The sequence below is a fragment of the Phytophthora cinnamomi genome (genome assembly GCF_018691715.1).
Source record: "Phytophthora cinnamomi strain GKB4 chromosome Unknown Contig56, whole genome shotgun sequence".
NCBI classification, from domain to species: Eukaryota; Oomycota; class Peronosporomycetes; order Peronosporales; family Peronosporaceae; genus Phytophthora; species Phytophthora cinnamomi.
The window spans coordinates 835,311-851,877 of NW_027150989.1; the positions used below are offsets into that span (position 1 = coordinate 835,311).

The 16,567-nt window shown below is 54.1% G+C and overlaps 5 protein-coding genes across 6 annotated transcripts; 3 read left to right on the forward strand and 2 right to left on the reverse strand.

Moving 5' to 3' along the window:
* Positions 1-19: 19 nt before the first annotated feature.
* On the reverse strand, positions 20-2,896 carry IUM83_14908 (TKL protein kinase; the record flags this gene model as incomplete). Of its 2 annotated transcripts, none has more annotated exons than XM_067939685.1 (1): positions 20-2,896. In XM_067939685.1, the coding sequence occupies one exon, from the start codon at positions 2,894-2,896 to the stop codon at positions 20-22; it is 2,877 nt and encodes a 958-aa protein (XP_067787959.1). The 2 variants fall into 2 exon arrangements, with proteins under 2 accessions (XP_067787959.1, XP_067787960.1); XM_067939684.1 differs by having other exon boundaries at positions 20-562.
* A 1,087-nt stretch (positions 2,897-3,983) lies between these two features.
* On the forward strand, positions 3,984-4,891 carry IUM83_14909 (uncharacterized protein; the record flags this gene model as incomplete). The annotated part of the gene is made up of 4 exons (XM_067939686.1): positions 3,984-4,042; positions 4,103-4,317; positions 4,377-4,483; positions 4,556-4,891. 4 exons carry the CDS (start codon positions 3,984-3,986, stop codon positions 4,889-4,891), a joined length of 717 nt encoding a protein of 238 aa, XP_067787961.1.
* An 801-nt stretch (positions 4,892-5,692) lies between these two features.
* Positions 5,693-6,044, reverse strand: IUM83_14910 (NADH-UBIQUINONE OXIDOREDUCTASE PDSW SUBUNIT; the record flags this gene model as incomplete). Its single annotated transcript, XM_067939687.1, has 2 exons — positions 5,693-5,710; positions 5,817-6,044. 2 exons carry the CDS (start codon positions 6,042-6,044, stop codon positions 5,693-5,695), a joined length of 246 nt encoding a protein of 81 aa, XP_067787866.1.
* A 1,262-nt stretch (positions 6,045-7,306) lies between these two features.
* IUM83_14911 (putative sphingosine kinase) lies at positions 7,307-10,793 on the forward strand (the record flags this gene model as incomplete). The annotated part of the gene is made up of 5 exons (XM_067939688.1): positions 7,307-7,415; positions 7,503-8,282; positions 9,099-9,478; positions 9,557-10,339; positions 10,419-10,793. 5 exons carry the CDS (start codon positions 7,307-7,309, stop codon positions 10,791-10,793), a joined length of 2,427 nt encoding a protein of 808 aa, XP_067787865.1.
* A 252-nt stretch (positions 10,794-11,045) lies between these two features.
* Positions 11,046-12,892, forward strand: IUM83_14912 (putative sphingosine kinase; the record flags this gene model as incomplete). The annotated part of the gene is made up of 4 exons (XM_067939689.1): positions 11,046-11,612; positions 11,671-11,881; positions 11,964-12,022; positions 12,092-12,892. The coding sequence occupies 4 exons, from the start codon at positions 11,046-11,048 to the stop codon at positions 12,890-12,892; spliced, it is 1,638 nt and encodes a 545-aa protein (XP_067787868.1).
* Positions 12,893-16,567: the final 3,675 nt, after the last annotated feature.

Consider the following 16,567-nt stretch of genomic DNA (forward strand, 5'->3'; position numbering starts at 1 on the left):
GCAGCCATGCAAGCTCAGCTCAGGTCTTCGACCGCTTTTTGGCGTCAATCTTGGATGGGCCAATCTTTCCACCCGTCTCAATCAAGTTTGACACGCCGATATCTTCCAGGATCTTGATCACAGCACCGATGCCAATACGCTTCTGAGGGTCCCAGCGGCACATGCGCTGCACCAGATCCCATTCCTTGTCCTTGAAACTTGCCGGACGCTCAGGGATTGTCTTTCTGTCCCTCACCGCGTGTTTCACAGCTTCATCTGGCATGGTTCTACCCCACGGAAGAGTTCCCGTGACAGCTTCGATGATGCACATTCCAAAAGCGAAAATGTCTGAAGCGAAGCTAGGGGACTCGCCCATCAGACATTCAGGTGCCACCCATCGCACAGCCTTCGTGGTGAGCTCCGGTTTGGGATTGGTTCGCAGAACGCTCAGTCCGAAGTCGGCAATCTTCGCTGCTCCTCCCTCGCAAACGAGAATGTTGTCGTTCTTCAGATCTCCATGGACAATGTTGTGGTCGTGAAGATGCTCAATTCCAAGGGCTGCTTGCAGCAGACGGAACCACAGCTCTCGGCGTCTTCCATTTTCTGGCTTTAAGTAGTCCGTAAGAGTTTGTCTTGTAGCTCGTTCACACACGAAGAATGGCTGCACACCTTCGTAGCATGCGCCGTACAGTTTGATCAAGTTGGAGTGGTTCAGTGTAAACCATAAATCTGCCTCGCGACGGAATCGTTCGCGAGTTTGTTCATTGACCTCACCAGGCTTCAATCTCTTTACAACCACATCCGTCCCGAACCATTTGCCCAAATTCACGAAAGCAAACCCTCCGTCTCCAATTCTCTTCTCCAACTTCACCTGATAGCTGGGGATGAACCACTTGGGAATAGCACTAGCACTTTTGATACCTCGCTCTTCAGCTTGGCTTAACACCGTGTTCATCGCCTCGACAATATCTGGCGAGTAGGCGCCAGCACGTGTCTGCGCTTCAAACCGCAGCATGGCGATATCCTCAGGCCGACTCGTTTGATGAAGGAATGTTGATGGGTTCTTCAGATACTCCAAAAAGATATCTCGTTGGTCCTTCTGGGCCTTATCCCACGTAGGCTGCCAGCGGTGAACGACATCCATGCCTTGGAGCTGCGGGAACGATTGCACTAGGTGGTCAATCTGGTGGTGGAAGTGATAGTTCTGACCAGCGACGGACTGCGAAGCAATCTGGATAGATGCACTTGAGCTATCCGCTGTGGAGGCCTCAACCTTCTGGAAAAAGGCGCAGACAAGCAAGCTGAAGTCTTCAACCAAAACCTCAGGTAGTTCTCCAACATTCTCCAGCTGATTATAAACGTCTTCAAGACGATTAAACACCGACTGATCCATGGGAGTGAAGTCTTCTTCATGCTCTTCCAGGAGTTCGTCCAGCAGTTCACGAACAGTGGAGCCGTAACTTTGAATGACATAAGTCGTGATATCAGGCATTTGCTGCTGCGTCTGATGCGCATTGTCTTGAGCTTTATCGTTCGCCAACAACTCCATCTTAAAAACCACGTCTTCCAATTTAGCTCTATCAGCAGGATCTTCGGCGCATAGGTCTTGAAGAATCTCCCATTCCTCATTACTGATGAATTTTGGCCTAACGTTGGGAAGGCGTGTTGTACTTTTGTGTTTCCACGAATCGAACGTTTTGTCTCGTGTTGCTCCCGGGAGGTTCGAATTGCGGGCACCAAGAAGAAGGAAAAACACAGCCATGCCAAATCTCAGCACGTCATAGCTCACGGCCGTTTCTTGATCGTTGGTTTGATTTCCACTGGCGGGGTTTCCGATCACGTGAGATCGGTCTACCCGGCTCCTAGGCACCAAGCCCAATCCGTCCAAGACACCTCGTCGTTCCGAGTAACTGGTTAGGAGCGTTGCAGGAGAAATGTCATGGTACACGAGGCCACGATCGTGCACGTACTGAAGACCAAGTGCGCAATTCGCCAAGTAGCGCCATACATCCTTCTCATACGTAGGTGGGAAGCACGTCTCATGAATGACGAAAGGTTTGCCGACGTACGACGCGCCGTAGAACTTCCTCAAGTGGGGGTGGTTGAGCTCTGTCCAAATAGACGCAAGTCGTATGCACACTTCCTCGCACACTTCGCCTCGCACTTCATCACTCACTTTTTCATCGGCATCTTTCTCCCTCGCGAAATCTTCCCATCCCAGCTTGCTGTCCTCCAGCTTGGCCTTGTTCACCCAGGCCCACTCATGCTCAGAGGTGACGAACCAGTCCGGTAACTTCCCGGATACAATGCCCGCCTTCTGGGCCACCACGTCGTACACCACGGCGATGGTATCCAGCTCCCCGGCCGTCAACTTGTCCCGGTACTTCTCGACCTCGCCAGCAAGTGGTGTCAGGCCGTCGTGGTACTTCTCCACGCAGTAGCGCAGCAGCGTCACGATCTCCAACTGCTGGTTCTTGTTGCCGAGAGCAGCCACCACCTGTTCGTCGTCCTGGATGAAGTTCTTGAAGACTTGGAGTCGGTCCTCCCGTTCAAGGAGAAGCTGGCTGTGCCAGTCCTTGCGGGTGACAGGGTCGTGCATGTCGAGCGTGTCCAGGGCGCTGTCGATGTACCGGTGCAGCAGCGTCACGACGCGCCCCGTGTCCGCCAGCTTCAGCAGCTGGTTCGTTTGGCTCTCGTACGAGTCCAGCAGCTCCTTGAGGATGCGCGTGAAGCGGACCATGATGGCCACCTCGCTCACCTCGTCGCGGCACTCGTCACGCAGCTTGCCCACGAAGTGGTCGGCCAGGCGGTCCTCGGTGCGGAAGTCCCCCTCGTGCTTGGAGTGCCAGCGACTGTCCTCCGGGATCTTGGAGTCCATCCAGAAGCTCTTCATCGTCTTGCTCATGGTCGTCGTCATGGTGCCTCCCTCGCTGCTGCAGCAGGCGGTGGTGGAGCCGCGCTGCGCTGTATCAACGTGAATGTGGAGGAGGTCTGCGGCGTCCGCGGCGAATGCGAATGTGGGGTGACCTGGATGGGGGCCGTGTGTACCCATCGACTAGCTGATTCGAGCTTCAGACCTGTGCAAAGGCATGGCATGCGAGGAAGCGGTTTTTGAAATCGGGAGATGTGATTGGCTGCAGAGTTGAAGTAGGTCAACGGCTCTCGGCGATACGAGCTAGCTCGCATCGCCCCTGAAGAGGCCATCGTTCTGGGACACATTGATCGCTTACAGCAGTCCAGCCCGGGCCACCTCACTGCGGATTCCAATACAATTCAAAATATAACCGGACATGGACTTGAGATGATTGGGTCCAGCGGCTCATCGTGCTCTTGTGTAGATCCAGACGCAGCCCTTCGAGCGTTAACAATGACTCCTTCGCGAGTTCGTGCTTCATCCGGAACGAGCCAAGCGTGGTGGGTCTTGGTCATGAGGTAGTAACCGGCGGGATGGAATATCATGGCATCTCCAATCTTTGGATTGTTTCTTCCTGATGCGAACTTGTCTGCCAACTTCGGACTTCAGCACAGCCCCCATTCTGCCCAAGAGGTACTCGCACACGGTAAGAAATGGGAACGTGTACTCCAACAAGAACCTTTTTCGGCAACTTCGTTTAAATTGGGCGGGGTGGCGAGTCTGTACTTCCCTGGAGAAGCGGGGATGCGATCCCCACTCGGACCGAGTCTCGGTAGTCTAATGTACAGCCACATCCTCCGTTCCTGCTTTCGCCTCGATTTGTTCCGTCGTCTCTTGGGATGCAATTTCGTTTATGTAGCGATAGGTAGCTAAGACCCCCGCCCCAGTATAACCAGCAAGGCAGCCCGGAAACTTCAGAGTGCCAGAGTGACTGGCGATGCAGTTTGAACGTGTTGCAAAGCAAACTTTTATTCGCCCCGAATGGATGGCTCTCCGCAATTCGACCAAGATGGAATGCATGTGATTGGCTACAAAGTTGAAGTTGCGCTCAAGAGCGCATTCACTCTCGATTCCGCATCCAGAGAGGAGCATGTCCGTCCGTCGCGAGGTGGTCACGCTCTCGCAGCTACTGCGCCGCAACGAGAACTCGTAGGCCCCTCGTCTCTTCGTGTCGGTGCTCTGAGCTAAGCGTTTTGTGCGTGGTCGTAGGAGTTCGCGCCGTGGAGCTGGCCGCGCGCCGCCTTTGCCACTGCAGCGAACGCGACGCCAGCCCAGCCCAGCGCCGTTCGCCGAGACGCCAGCGAGTGCCAGGCACCAGCCGCTGAGCTTCACGCAGCAAGTTCGGGATGCAAGCCGGGTGTCGACCTTGCCCCCGGAGATTGGGGCCTGCAGCCAGACGAGCAGCGCTGCGCTCTCGCAGGAAGGTGCGGTCATCCATGGGAGTGTGAGCTGGGAGTATGGCTGATTGGAGTTCACTGGGCAGTCTACGACCCCGAGAGTCAACAGTTGAGCGCCATCACGTCGATGTCGCAGTCTTCCTTCTCGCAGAACCAGTCCCAGAACTTGCTGGGCTCGAGCCAGGATGGCCAGGTGACGGGCGGCTGCTTTCGTTCGTGCCGCCTACTCTACTGACTCGACGGCGCTGTGTTGAGGAACTGGTAGCTGCAGCGTCTTCAGCAGTGGCAAGCTCAGCACGCACCACCCGCAGTTCTTCCGTCTCCTGCTCATTGCGACCATAGCGAAAAGTTGCAGGAGCTGGAGAAGAATCTCACACAGGCGCTAGTCGAGCAAACTTGCCAGCAGAAACAACACCAGCGAGAACTGATGGCGCAGTTTGTAAGTCCGATCAAGAAATCGGTCGAAGACATCAAGGAGAAACTAGAAACCAGCACTGGTGACCTGAAGCAGCAAAGAACAAGCCTTGCGGAGGTAGCGGACGACGTCAAAGGGGTGGCTGCGTCCGTCACCGATCTCCATCAGCAGGTTCATAATTGTTAGCCGTACAAAACTGGAAGTTGTCGAGCTCACCACGGTCTATGCCGGTGCTGACAGAATCTCGCAAACAAAGCAGCTTGCGAAGAAACTTGCAAGGCAGTGACCACTGAAGCAGCAGCAATCAAAGCAGCTCTCACAGAGCTTCGAGCCAGGGTCGATGCCGTCGAAGGTAGCGTGAACTCGTGCTCGGAGAAGGTGTGTCGCGTTCTGGAAGGCGATGAGTCCAAGCATGAGGCACTACTGTCGGCTGTTGCGGCCTCATCCTGCAATTGCCCCCAAAATGGTTCTCCGGAAGTTAAATCTACTGAAGACGCCTCTGATCCTGGACTCACTTCGAGAAAGCGAAGACGAATCCCTGACCGATACGGCGCGGCCGAAAGGAATCCTGCTCGTGATACTTCCTCACCCTCGGTTGATGGCTCGCCTCCACGCAGTGCAACTCGATCCTCATCCCGCTATGAAATTAACACCAGCGTGTGGCAGGAAGGTGAGACGGATCCTAGCGGCCTCCACCACGCACTTGATCGGATTCAGGCTCTCCGCTCCAAGCGACGCAGCGGTCACTACATCCGTTAAGGGCGTGTGGCGTTCCATCTAGCAGCAGCAAAAGGGAACAAGCCGCTTCTACTCAAGTTTCCTCACAAGCAGGCCCGGCATTTACCTTCAGAAAACGACAAGCCTGCGATTCTCGTTCGCATGTATTTTCATCGTTTTTCTGTCATGTTTTCCTTTTCCTGGTCGCGCCCGCTGCTCTCCAGACCACATATCGCTTTAATTCCCGCCCGTCCTGCGCCCATCCAGCACTTAGAACTCCGGTCGCGTCTGTCCAAAGCCACGGTCGTCCAAGACACAGAACAAAACGGTAAGCCTTGCGTCCCTCCTCTCTTGCGCCTCGTAACGCATCGCCACTCCTGCCACTACGACCTACCGGGTAGCCAGCGCCGTGCGTGGGGTCCTGGATGAGCTTGGCGTACTCGTCGCGGAGGCCCTTGCAGGCCATCTTGTGGTTCACGCCGTTCTCGCGGTAGCACGTGGCCAGCTCCTCGCGCACGACCTTGAGCGTCTCCTGCGCCAGCTGCACGCGCTTGGCGTACTCGCGCTCGGCGGCGCGGATGGCCAGGATCTCGTCCTTGGAACGGAGCTGTGCGGCGTACATGTCTGGATCTCTGGTCGCCGCTCGATGCAAGCCCCGATACTCTCGGCAAAATACTAGACCGCCGGGATGCAAGTGCAGCGGTGGCCTCTGAAACGAAGGAGGGGGAGGACGGGGGGCGTCGGTGGTCTGTATACTGGAATCAAGATATAGAGGAAGGGGTGTCACCACATGTGTACCATTTCGATGGTACAGGCGTACTTAATGTAAGTCATTCAGCTCGGCTTTGCTTGCTGGCAGTGCGGAGTGTTCATGGACTCGAGACTTTTATCCCCAATGCTATACGTCGACCATCATATCGTGCTCACAACAATAAGTGCTTGGTTGATAAGTGTGGATCGCTGGGCTGGATCTATGTCCTCAAATCTGACGGTATCAGGCATCTGGTTGTGTGCTAGCGCTGAGCGATTCTAGCGTATTTTCAAATGAGTTTCCTTCGCTGCCTGTTTCTTCGTATTGCTTCGGCTTGGTTTGGTAGTCAGCGGAGAGCAGTTTTTTTTCGTTTAATACTAGAGGAGACCCGGGGTGATACATTTGGCTGGGATTTACTCTTGCTGAGCAAGGTGAATTGGAACAGAGTAGCAACTGGGATACATGTACCTACATCAATTGGTACATGACTCGTATTGATTGAGTGTTTAAAATCGGGCGCCGTAACCCGTGCAAGGCTCGGTAAGCGAATGTTTTCCAGATAGCCACGTAAAAATGTTATTCTACACATGAACCAGTTTAGTTGTGATTTGGTTGCTCGGTTTGCAGTTAAAAAAGCTATAGTTTTGTTACTCTTCACCGTCGCACTCAGTGGATTGACAGATATAAAAGGTTTCTCCTCATTGCAACCATTCGTACAAGACTCCACACACGCACAAATACGCAAGTTGGATACTGGTAGTATCAGAGCTTTTTGTGTTTCTCGATTATCACCACCGCGGGCCTGTGGCCTACTCAGATGACCGTCGTGAAAACTATCGAGATAAAGGAATCATCATTTTCCCCAGTCCGAAGGCAACGCCCACACGCACATGCACACACTCGAGACGCAACACGTCCTCCTCCTGGCCACCTGACTTCCCGTTCTGAACTGAGCTCTCTGCTGTCGATGGCGGCTCTCAGTCAAAAGCCCAAGCCACCCATTCCTCTCTGCGTAAAAACGTTCTTACAGCGGTAATTACGCCTCATGTCGACCAGCTAAATAACTATTTCAGCCAATCCCTGTTGATTTGCCCTTTTGTGCGGAATAACTCCGGCGGATAATCGCGCTCGGCATGGCGCCCGGTCGGCAGGGGCCACGCGCGTGGCGCAAGGAGAACGACGCCGGCAACCGGCGCTTCAGCGTCACGTCCAGCGAGGACGTTCCCGTGTCCGGTGCAAATGGTTCGTACCAACGACAGCTACAGCGCTCGCAATCTGGAGCTAAAGTCTCACTTGTTTGGTCTGCGAATTGTTATTTGGCTGTTGCAGTGCCGTTCGAGGAGCTTCTGGCTCGAGAGCTGCGTAGATCCGAGGGAAATGAGGTCAAAACCGCGGCTGGAGCCAGTGGCAAGGCAGCCAAGAAGCCGTTCCTGAAGAGGGGAGCGCGCGGCTGGTGGATGCGCCAACCAGGCGCCAAGCAGAAGGTGGTGAAGCACACGCTCACGTCCAGGGGAGAGGAAGAGGAGGAGAGTGCAGCGAAAGCAAGACCAGCAGGCCAGAGAATCCAAAAGCAGCACCAGCAAACGAGGAGGAGAAGGTCCTCGTCCGCGTCTTCGTCTGGAACGCTGTCGCCGGTGACGACGCCTCCGGAGCAGGTGCGGACAGCTCCGGAACCTCCGAAGACGGTATCACCCCCATTGTCGCCAATCCGACGAATGCAATTCAGTAATCAAGACGAATTGGATAATGATGATGCGGAGCGGAGGAGGCAACAGAACGAGGAGTTGGCAGCGTGGACAAACGCGTCGTTCCGCTCGACTACGAGCACGGATATTATGGGCATGAAAAACTTGAGACAGTCGTACGAAGCAAAACAGGAGCGAGAGGCGAATGAGATGGCTGAGTTTGAGGCAATTGAGCGGGATCTGGCAGCGGAGAAAGAGGCGTACTTGATGGAGAAGAAGCAGCAGCAGGGTCAGCGAACGACTCAACCGGGCCGACAAGACGTGGTTCCTGATAACCAGACAGATCACTGGGGATTGCCGTATTCTTCGTTTGTGTCGGAGCTGCACGAGCAAGAGCTGTCCAGATGGCAAACAACGAGATCAGGTTCAATTTTTGACGATAGTTTGGATGAAGACGCCGACTCAGCTTTGGTATTTGACGACCACGGATCTCTGCCCAAAGACGATTGGATGTCTGGCCAAGACGGATTTACCAACCAACTTCGTGATCATTTTGGCTATGGCAACCATTACGGTGATCCGCCTTCAGATCTTAGCGCTGTTAGTTTTGACGATTCGGTGCCGTGGGATGATGGATTATCATTTCAACCACGACAAAGTTTGGCTCATGATCAGCCTTCGGATATTGGAGACTCCAATGAGCGGTATGGCTCTATGGATGCTGCGCCCAACGCGCCCACTCAGCAATCAACTTTCACCCGACAAGCGTACATCGCTGGAAATGATAGCACTGATGATATTGGATACAATAACCGGGGTCCTGTGCCGGACAGTGATGCTCCAGTTTCGTCGTTAGTGCAGCATGTGTTTGGGGAGTACGATCGAAGCGGGGACAGTACTAGTGTCATTCCTGCAGATGATACGAACTCCATCGCTGGTAGAGTGGATAACAACAGCAACAACATACAGGTGAGATCGGAAGCAGCTTCGCTGCCACCACCACCGCCTGCTCCAGACAGATCTTTGTCGACGCTGAAGCAGAAGTTGCGTGGCAAGCAAAAGCCACCTACCAGAATACCGACCACCACCAAGACAAAAACCAATAGCGCGCGTACAACTGTCGGCCCTCCACGTGTTCCAGCCAAGCCAAAACCTGGGGCAAGGTCGGGCAAGCAAACTCAACCTCGCGGTCGATCGGCACAGCCAGCTGACTCCGGTATGATCCTGCCTGCTGTAATAGAAGAAAAGCTGTACGAACTTGAAGAAGAAGTTAAGTTCTACAAGTCGGAAACGTTGCACCTTCAAAAACGGAAGGATCACTATGAACAAGAGGTGAAGAAGCTAGCTCTGGAACGGGATGAGTTCGCGCGATATCAGCAGGAACAGCGTCTGCTAATTGAGAAGGAGTGGGAGCGAGAGCGCGTCAAGATGAAAAAAGAAGAAAAGCTTCAGGAGAGACAATGGAAGCTCCGCATGAATGCAACAATATCCCATCAGGATCGGAAAGACCGCGGAGAAGTAGAAACACTCAAGGCACAAATTGTGAAGATGCAACTGGACGAGAAAGCTTATGCAAGCAAGTGGAAAGCTGTGAATGACAACTTGCGACAGCGTGTCACGGTACGAATTTGCCAAGTGTGTATTGCTTATGCAGCCATATTGTAAACTCACACTCTGTGCTGGGTTGTAAAAATGCAGGAGCTAGAAGGGAAGAACCACGAACTCAGCGATGAAATTAAATTCCTGGAGAAGGATCGCTTGGAACAGTGGGAAAAATACGAACGTCTACTGAAGGACAGACAAGATGCATCGCATATGGGATCGAAATCGAGAGCAACAGTGGCTGATTTTCCGCCCACACCCGGTCAAAATAGTGACCTTCGCACGATAGATGACGTGCTTGCCATTACGGGAACGGCTGATGAACTTCTACACAGGTGGAGTTTGCCCCATTCGGATAACTCTGACAAAGTGAGAGAAGATCAAGACCATGCATTCACAGCAGGCTCTGGATATCGTCATCGCGTGGAAACTGCTACAGCCGAGGACTACAACCCGAAGCGGTACAGTTTGGACCGAGAAGATGCTCATTTTTCGAACAAACCAGGAGCTTCCACCGATAGCACCGACATCAATAACGGAAGTGCAAATGGATTCTTAGGCGGTGCAGAGCACACACGCAGTAACAATGCTGCGGTCGCGTACGAATGGGCACTTCCTGGTGCTGAGGATGATAGCGCTTCGCACGATGTTGTCTACACTGACCGAAAACCCGCTGATGGAGACGGAGACATTCCAACATTGGCATCGTCGCTGCCAGTGCACAAAATTGTCACCCGAGAGATCGAACATGCAGGTGGAAAGAAGGAGGTGTTTTACACGGATGGCAGCCGGAAAATCATGTTCCCCGACGGTAACGAGAAGGAAATCGACGCCAGTGGTCACGTCGTCATCAAGTTCACGAACGGGGACCACAAAGAGGTAAGATTCATTTGCGGGCGAAGTCGACCAATTTCTCATCGCTAACAATTGCTTTGCTGCTGATGGTTCGTTCCTGAAGCTCTTCCCAGACACGGGGGTCACTGTATATTACTACTACGAGGCCCAGACGAAGCTGACAACGTATCCGGACAACCGAAAGGTGTACGAGTTCCCGAATCAGCAAATTGAGACGAGCCTCCCGGACGGCACGACGGAAATCCAGTTCGCGGACGGCATCAAGAAGACCATCCACCCAAATGGTGACGAGTTCTCTGTGTTTCCAGACGGCACGACCATGCTCGAGCAGCCGGATGGCCTGCGCGAGGTAACGCTGCTCAACCAAAAGAAGATCCGCTACTTCCCGGATGGACAGATGGCCTGCGTAGCCCCCGGCGGCCAGGAAACTCGCGTCCGCTCGGATTCCGAGCTCAAGCAGCTCATGGAGAGCACGTAAACTATCGACAATACACGCACTTATTTAACATCATGTTGAAGCCATGTGTGACGCGCTGTTGACAATGATGCCCCACAAGACATAATCAAATCGGACAACCCTACACCCTACCTGCCTTTAGTGACATCAGAGAATAAACCATACAGTACATTTCATACACAGACAACCTTGATAATACGAACTTGTTGAAAATTGCGTCCGTCATCAGTGTCTCCGATCGTCGCTGATCTGGTCATTCCGAATTTGACGACGATGGAGGCGTATCTGCGCAAGCACTGGCCGCAGGGCTCCGTGTCCGTGAGCTGCCGTGTGTACGCGGGCCAGCGCCGCGCCGACGAGCACAAGCGGCTGCAGCTGACGGCCAAGGGCATCGAGCTGCGCAGCGTGGGGCCGTCCACGGCCAGCGAGCCCGACGTGATCCCGTGGAGCGCCGTCCTGGGCGCGTCCGAGTCCACGAGCGGCATCCGCCGCCGCTTCGTGGCCGCGTACGAGGGCAGCGAGTACGGCGAGGAGAAGGAGTTCGTGGTCTTCGGCTGCGGGCCCAAGCCCGAGGCTGCGGGACGCGGCGGGCTCATCGGCGGCCTGTCGTCGCTGGCCACGGCGGTGCTGCCGACGGCACTGACGGGCGGCAAGCCCAAGGACGCGGGCGTGGAGAGGGCGCTGCTGCAGTGGGTGTTCAGGTGCGACGACGAGGATGGGGAGGCAGTGGCCACGAGGGCGGTGCGGGCCATCAGGTTCCTGGCCGACCCGAGGACGGCCAAGAGCGTCAAGGCGGCCGAGAAGCTGCTGGATCCGTACGGCTTCATGCCGCCGAGGAAGGTGCGACGAGTGGATTAGTTATTGGCTGGATGGGGGTGGATACTGACGGGCGCTGCAGTTTCTCGTGGTGATCAACCCTGCAGGAGGCACGGGCAACGCACAGCAGACGTACGAGCAGCAGGTGGCGCCGGTCTTCGAGCAGGCCAACGTGGAGGTGGAGACGGTCATCACGCGCCAAGCAGCGCACGCGACGGAGGTCGTGGCGGAGGTGCCGCTGGACAAGTACGACTGCGTTGTGGCGGTCGGAGGCGACGGACTGCTGTCGGAGAGTGAGTTTGCAGCGACGGTCTGGCAGGGTGTGAAGGTGGTGACGCTGATGCTGGGGTTGGCTTTTGTTGGTGGCGTGTACAGTGCTGCAAGGTCTGATGAATCGCAAGGACTGGCAACAGGCGATTCTACAGCCACTGGGAGTGAGTATTGTTTCGCGCATTGACCGATGGCTCTCGCTTGAATTTTCTAACGTGCTGGCTATTTGCTAGATCATCCCGGGCGGCTCGGGCAACGGACTGTCTGCATCGTTGCTGTCACGTGCTGGCGAGCGATTTGAGGCGTTGAACGCGGCCTACTCCCTCGCCAAGGGCCAAATTCAGGAGCTGGATCTGTTCACCGCCACGAACGGCGACGGGAAGATCATGCACGGATTCTTGTCGCTGGAGTGGGCCTTCATTGCCGACATGGACATCAAATCCGAGCGGTACCGCTTCTTCGGCGACATGCGCTTTCTCATCGCGTCCACGCTGCAGATCTTCGGGTTCGGCCAGACAAATTTCCCTGGCCGGCTACGCTATCTCGTCTCAAAAGACGACGAACCGCTGCCAGCCAAATACCATGACACCTTCAGCAGTACAGAGACGACAGCTAAACCGAAGTGCGTTTGTCTGGAAAAAGAGAAAGAAACAGGTGGAGAAAAGTCGGAGGAGTGGGAGGAGATGGAGGGCCCATTCTATATGTTCTGGAGCATGAATGTTTCCCACGCTGCTGCGGACGCTCACATTGCACCGCCTGCCGATATCTCCGACGGATACTTCTATCTCATGCTCGTTTCAGGAGAGAGCTACTCGCGGATGGGGCTTGCTAAACTCATGATGGGAATCGAAGACGGATCGCACTTGGATGCGGATCGGGTGCAGTTAATTCGCACACGTGCCTTCACGATTCATGCCAGCAATGCTAGCGATCTCATGTGCGTCGATGGAGAGCTTTTCCCCGGACCTGAAGTGAAGATTGAGGTGCACCGCGCATTGGGGCGGGTGCTCTGTCTACCAGGAAAGAACAAGTGATACGGATATGCTGCTGATAGAAGACGCTATCCCGGTTATGGGAATTGCTCCTATTTCACAATAGGTCTTCAAACACGGAAGAAATCTACTGTAGGTCAACCAATGCATCAACATTGTTGTGTTTACTTCGTCAGTATATGTGTTGCATCCATCAGAGGAGCTTTATCGCTTAAGCTTTGCATTCTGGACATCGCGCTGGCAGATTTGGCATCAGATCTGCCTTCATGAACTACATGTTTCTCTGTGCTGTTCTCCACACTAGTATCTCTCCCCCAATTCGATCATGATGGTACTGAAGTAATTGGGGGTCGACTTTGGCATCATTCTCGCCCAACGAAAGTGCCAGCAGCTCTTCAGCAACCAGGAGAGCAACGGATTCGCCGAACAATGTCGTGCGGGGCTCTCGATCGTCAATAAACCGGGTTTGACTTTCTGTTCGTGCCCCCGTGGCATGTCGACGCTCTAAGAACTCGCATGCTGCGCGGCGATTGATAGTCTTTCCATTCAGCACCACTGACCCATTCCAAAATGTCGTCGTTGTTCGTGCATGCTGGTCTTCCTCATCACCACGATTCGAATTTCCATGTAGAAGACTTTGTAAGTCTTGCATCGTAAGCTTTTCTTGCTCCTTGCGTCCAGGGGCCACTCCCAAGCGCTGCAGTCCTTCACCCTCATCATCTTCTTCGCTGACAGACTGCTCCATGCCTGAAGGACCAGGTTTCTGCTTGTGTCCAAGTCGATAAATGCGCTCTTCAACTGAGCCACGGACAATAAAACGGTGGACACGAGTATGCCGCGTCTGACCTAGTCGGTGGACACGGTTGACAGCTTGGGCTTCAATACTAGTACTGAGCAAGGGCTCGATGAGGAGCACTTCGGTCGCTTCTACGATGTTGAGTCCATTGGCACCGACTTTAAATGGTAGTGCCAGCACACAAGCGGCTGGACACGTTTGAAACTGAGTCAAAAGCTTGGGCAGCTGCCGCTTTGTTCCATACATGAAGCAGCGTACGCCCAGGCGGGGCAGGGCTCGAACTGCTAGCTCTAGCATTTGAGACCACTGAGAGAACAGCAAGCACTTCACGCCCGGGTTTTCTTGTCGGAGCATATCGACACGAGCGACTAGAGCATCGAGCTTAGAGCCCAAGCTCCCGCCAGAGCTGTGTGGGGGCGTAGGCGGTATCTCTGACGGATTTTCAGTTTGGCTTTGTGAGAGAGTCGCCGTTGAGTGAGTAGCTTCTCCTACGGCTTCGACAACCACCGCGACACTCTTAACAGGTGATATGCGGCGGCAAGTTGGACAGCGGATATTTTTTCTCCGTTGGCGGCCACCTGTCAGGTTGGACATGCACGCCATACAAAAGGCGTGCGCACAAGGCAACACGGCGCGCCTTTGTGTAAATTCCTGCAAGCAGACAGCACACAAGGGTCGCACGGCTTGTACAGGCGACGAGGTTCCGTTTTGCTGCGAGTGTTCCGCGTGACGAGCATTTGCCTCGCCTTGTAGCTGCAAAAGATACCGTAGTTGAGCCATTTTGTCCCGCAACTCAAAGTCAGCTGCTGCACGCTCAGCTTCCAACTCGGCAGCACGTACGGGTACTTCCACGAGCTCAAGCTTGTATAAACGTTCAGCTTTTGTCTGTGCTGCTGGCTCGCCAGGCTGACGTAGACGCAGTTGGCTACAGGCCATAACCAATTCATCCAATGCGCCAAGGCGGTGATGTTGAGCCTGGAAGAGCTTTTTAGCAGCCTGCCACTCGCGTTGAAGCTTCGTCCAGAACTCTGTCTCTCTTTGCATTTCCGTTTGAATGTTATTAGCACGCACTTTTCCTGCCAGCTGGGAGCGTAATGCATTTCGTGCGCAACTTGAAATCTCCTTGAAAATCTCAATAAATAGAGATACAGATGAACCGCCACCACTGGCCTTCGTTGTGCCGGTAGTATCCCCGTCTTCCATGCTGTCGTCATCAAACAAATCCGTAATTCTTGACTTGCCGGGGGAAGTTTTGTCAACTCCAAGGAAATGCTGTCGATATGCGTCGAGCTCTTTGTAGAGTTGGCAATGAACACATATCGGCCCCGTACCACCGTCGCGGCACTTGGCACAGTTCCCTGATAGTTCAATATCAGCATCGGATGGCTGTTCGTCACTGAGGGCCGCAAGGCGCTCAAAAAGAAGTCGCCGTCGTTGTGCCAACGCTTCTAGTTCCCGGACTAGCAGTAACCGCAGCGAGCGAGTGCTCACAAGCTGGGAGCAAAACGTCGTTCCCCAGCGTGTGCCAAACCCAGCAAGTCGTGCTTGTACTCGTGCCACAAGTTGCTGGTCGCCATCTCCCCCGCCCCTCTCAATAATAGCAAGAGCATCACTCCACCAATCCCCCGACGTACACAGCATTTCAGATTTTGCTGCAGTAGAGTACTGGTCTTCGTTAATCTCGTTGGAGACCTGCCTGAAGTTGTCGAGTGCTTGTGTGTGCATGATATCCACTTGGAGTAGGTAAAACTGTCGAATGTGACGAGCGCTATCACCAAGTAGAGACCATTCGCGTTTGATTGCCAAAAGATCTTCGTGGCGCAGGTCAGCTGAGCCAGGAAGTAGCCCTGTCAACGATATTCTTTTCTCTAAAGCAGGCAGCTCAGGCAGCAAGCATACTTGTTTAGGATTCGCATCGGCATCAATGGGAGAAACACCACGATCAGCTTCGGCATCGCTTTCAGGAAGTGTGTACAATTGCTGAACGCATTTGTCCAGGTTCTGTAGAATGTGTAGTCGAGGGAGTAGGTCGGCTCGGAAATGCAACCAGTTCGTGCGAATTAGACGCATTTGAGCCATATATTTGAGCGCAGCACCGGATATATCATGATCCAGCACAAGCAATGCGGCTAAGCCGTTCTGAGCTCCGATGAGCTGGCGCTGAGCATCCTCGCATTCCCGTTTGGCTTTATTCACCAGCTCCTGAAGAAACGCATCCATGGTCATAACAGCCCCGCCTGTAGGATTGCCCCCAGAGCCCCATGCTTGCCGAGCACCACCGACTTGGGGATGGCAACACAACTGCCGCAAAATGAGGAGATCCTGCCACAATCGATCTTCTCGCGCAATTACACCACTCGTCTGTTCCGATTGCTGACGTTGACGCTGCTGAACTAGAGCAGCAATTCGCTTCTCCTGTTGGTCGTAGAAATGGCGTTCCACAGCAGCAAAGTGACACCAGATAACCTCACTTTTCTGAGGAGGGAGATCCAACTGGTTTAAGACGTGCTTCTTGCCGGTGCGCCACAGTATCCCACCCCCACAAGAAGTACGCTCAGAGTCCTGGCCACTCCATAGTAGCAGGTCCAGTACGCGGTCAATCGCTCCTTGAGCAAAATTGTGCTCGATAGATTCCCGGAAGAAACCCAAGTCTGCAGCTTCATGCTCACCATGTTTCGCCTGTAGCTGTTGAAGGTTTTCGTCTAAATCGCTCCTTGTAAGGTGTGTTGACGCGTAGGGCGAAACACGCAGGAAGCGCAAGTAGCCAAACAACTCACTCACGCGTGACGAGAATGGTGTGCCAGTGACCACCCATCGGTTATCTGCGCTAAGCCTTGACAGCGTAAGTGCTGCTTGCAAGCGCGTATTCTCCACTCCTACCTGGGCTTCGTCCATACACACGCGCCAAAAGTGTAAGGCCA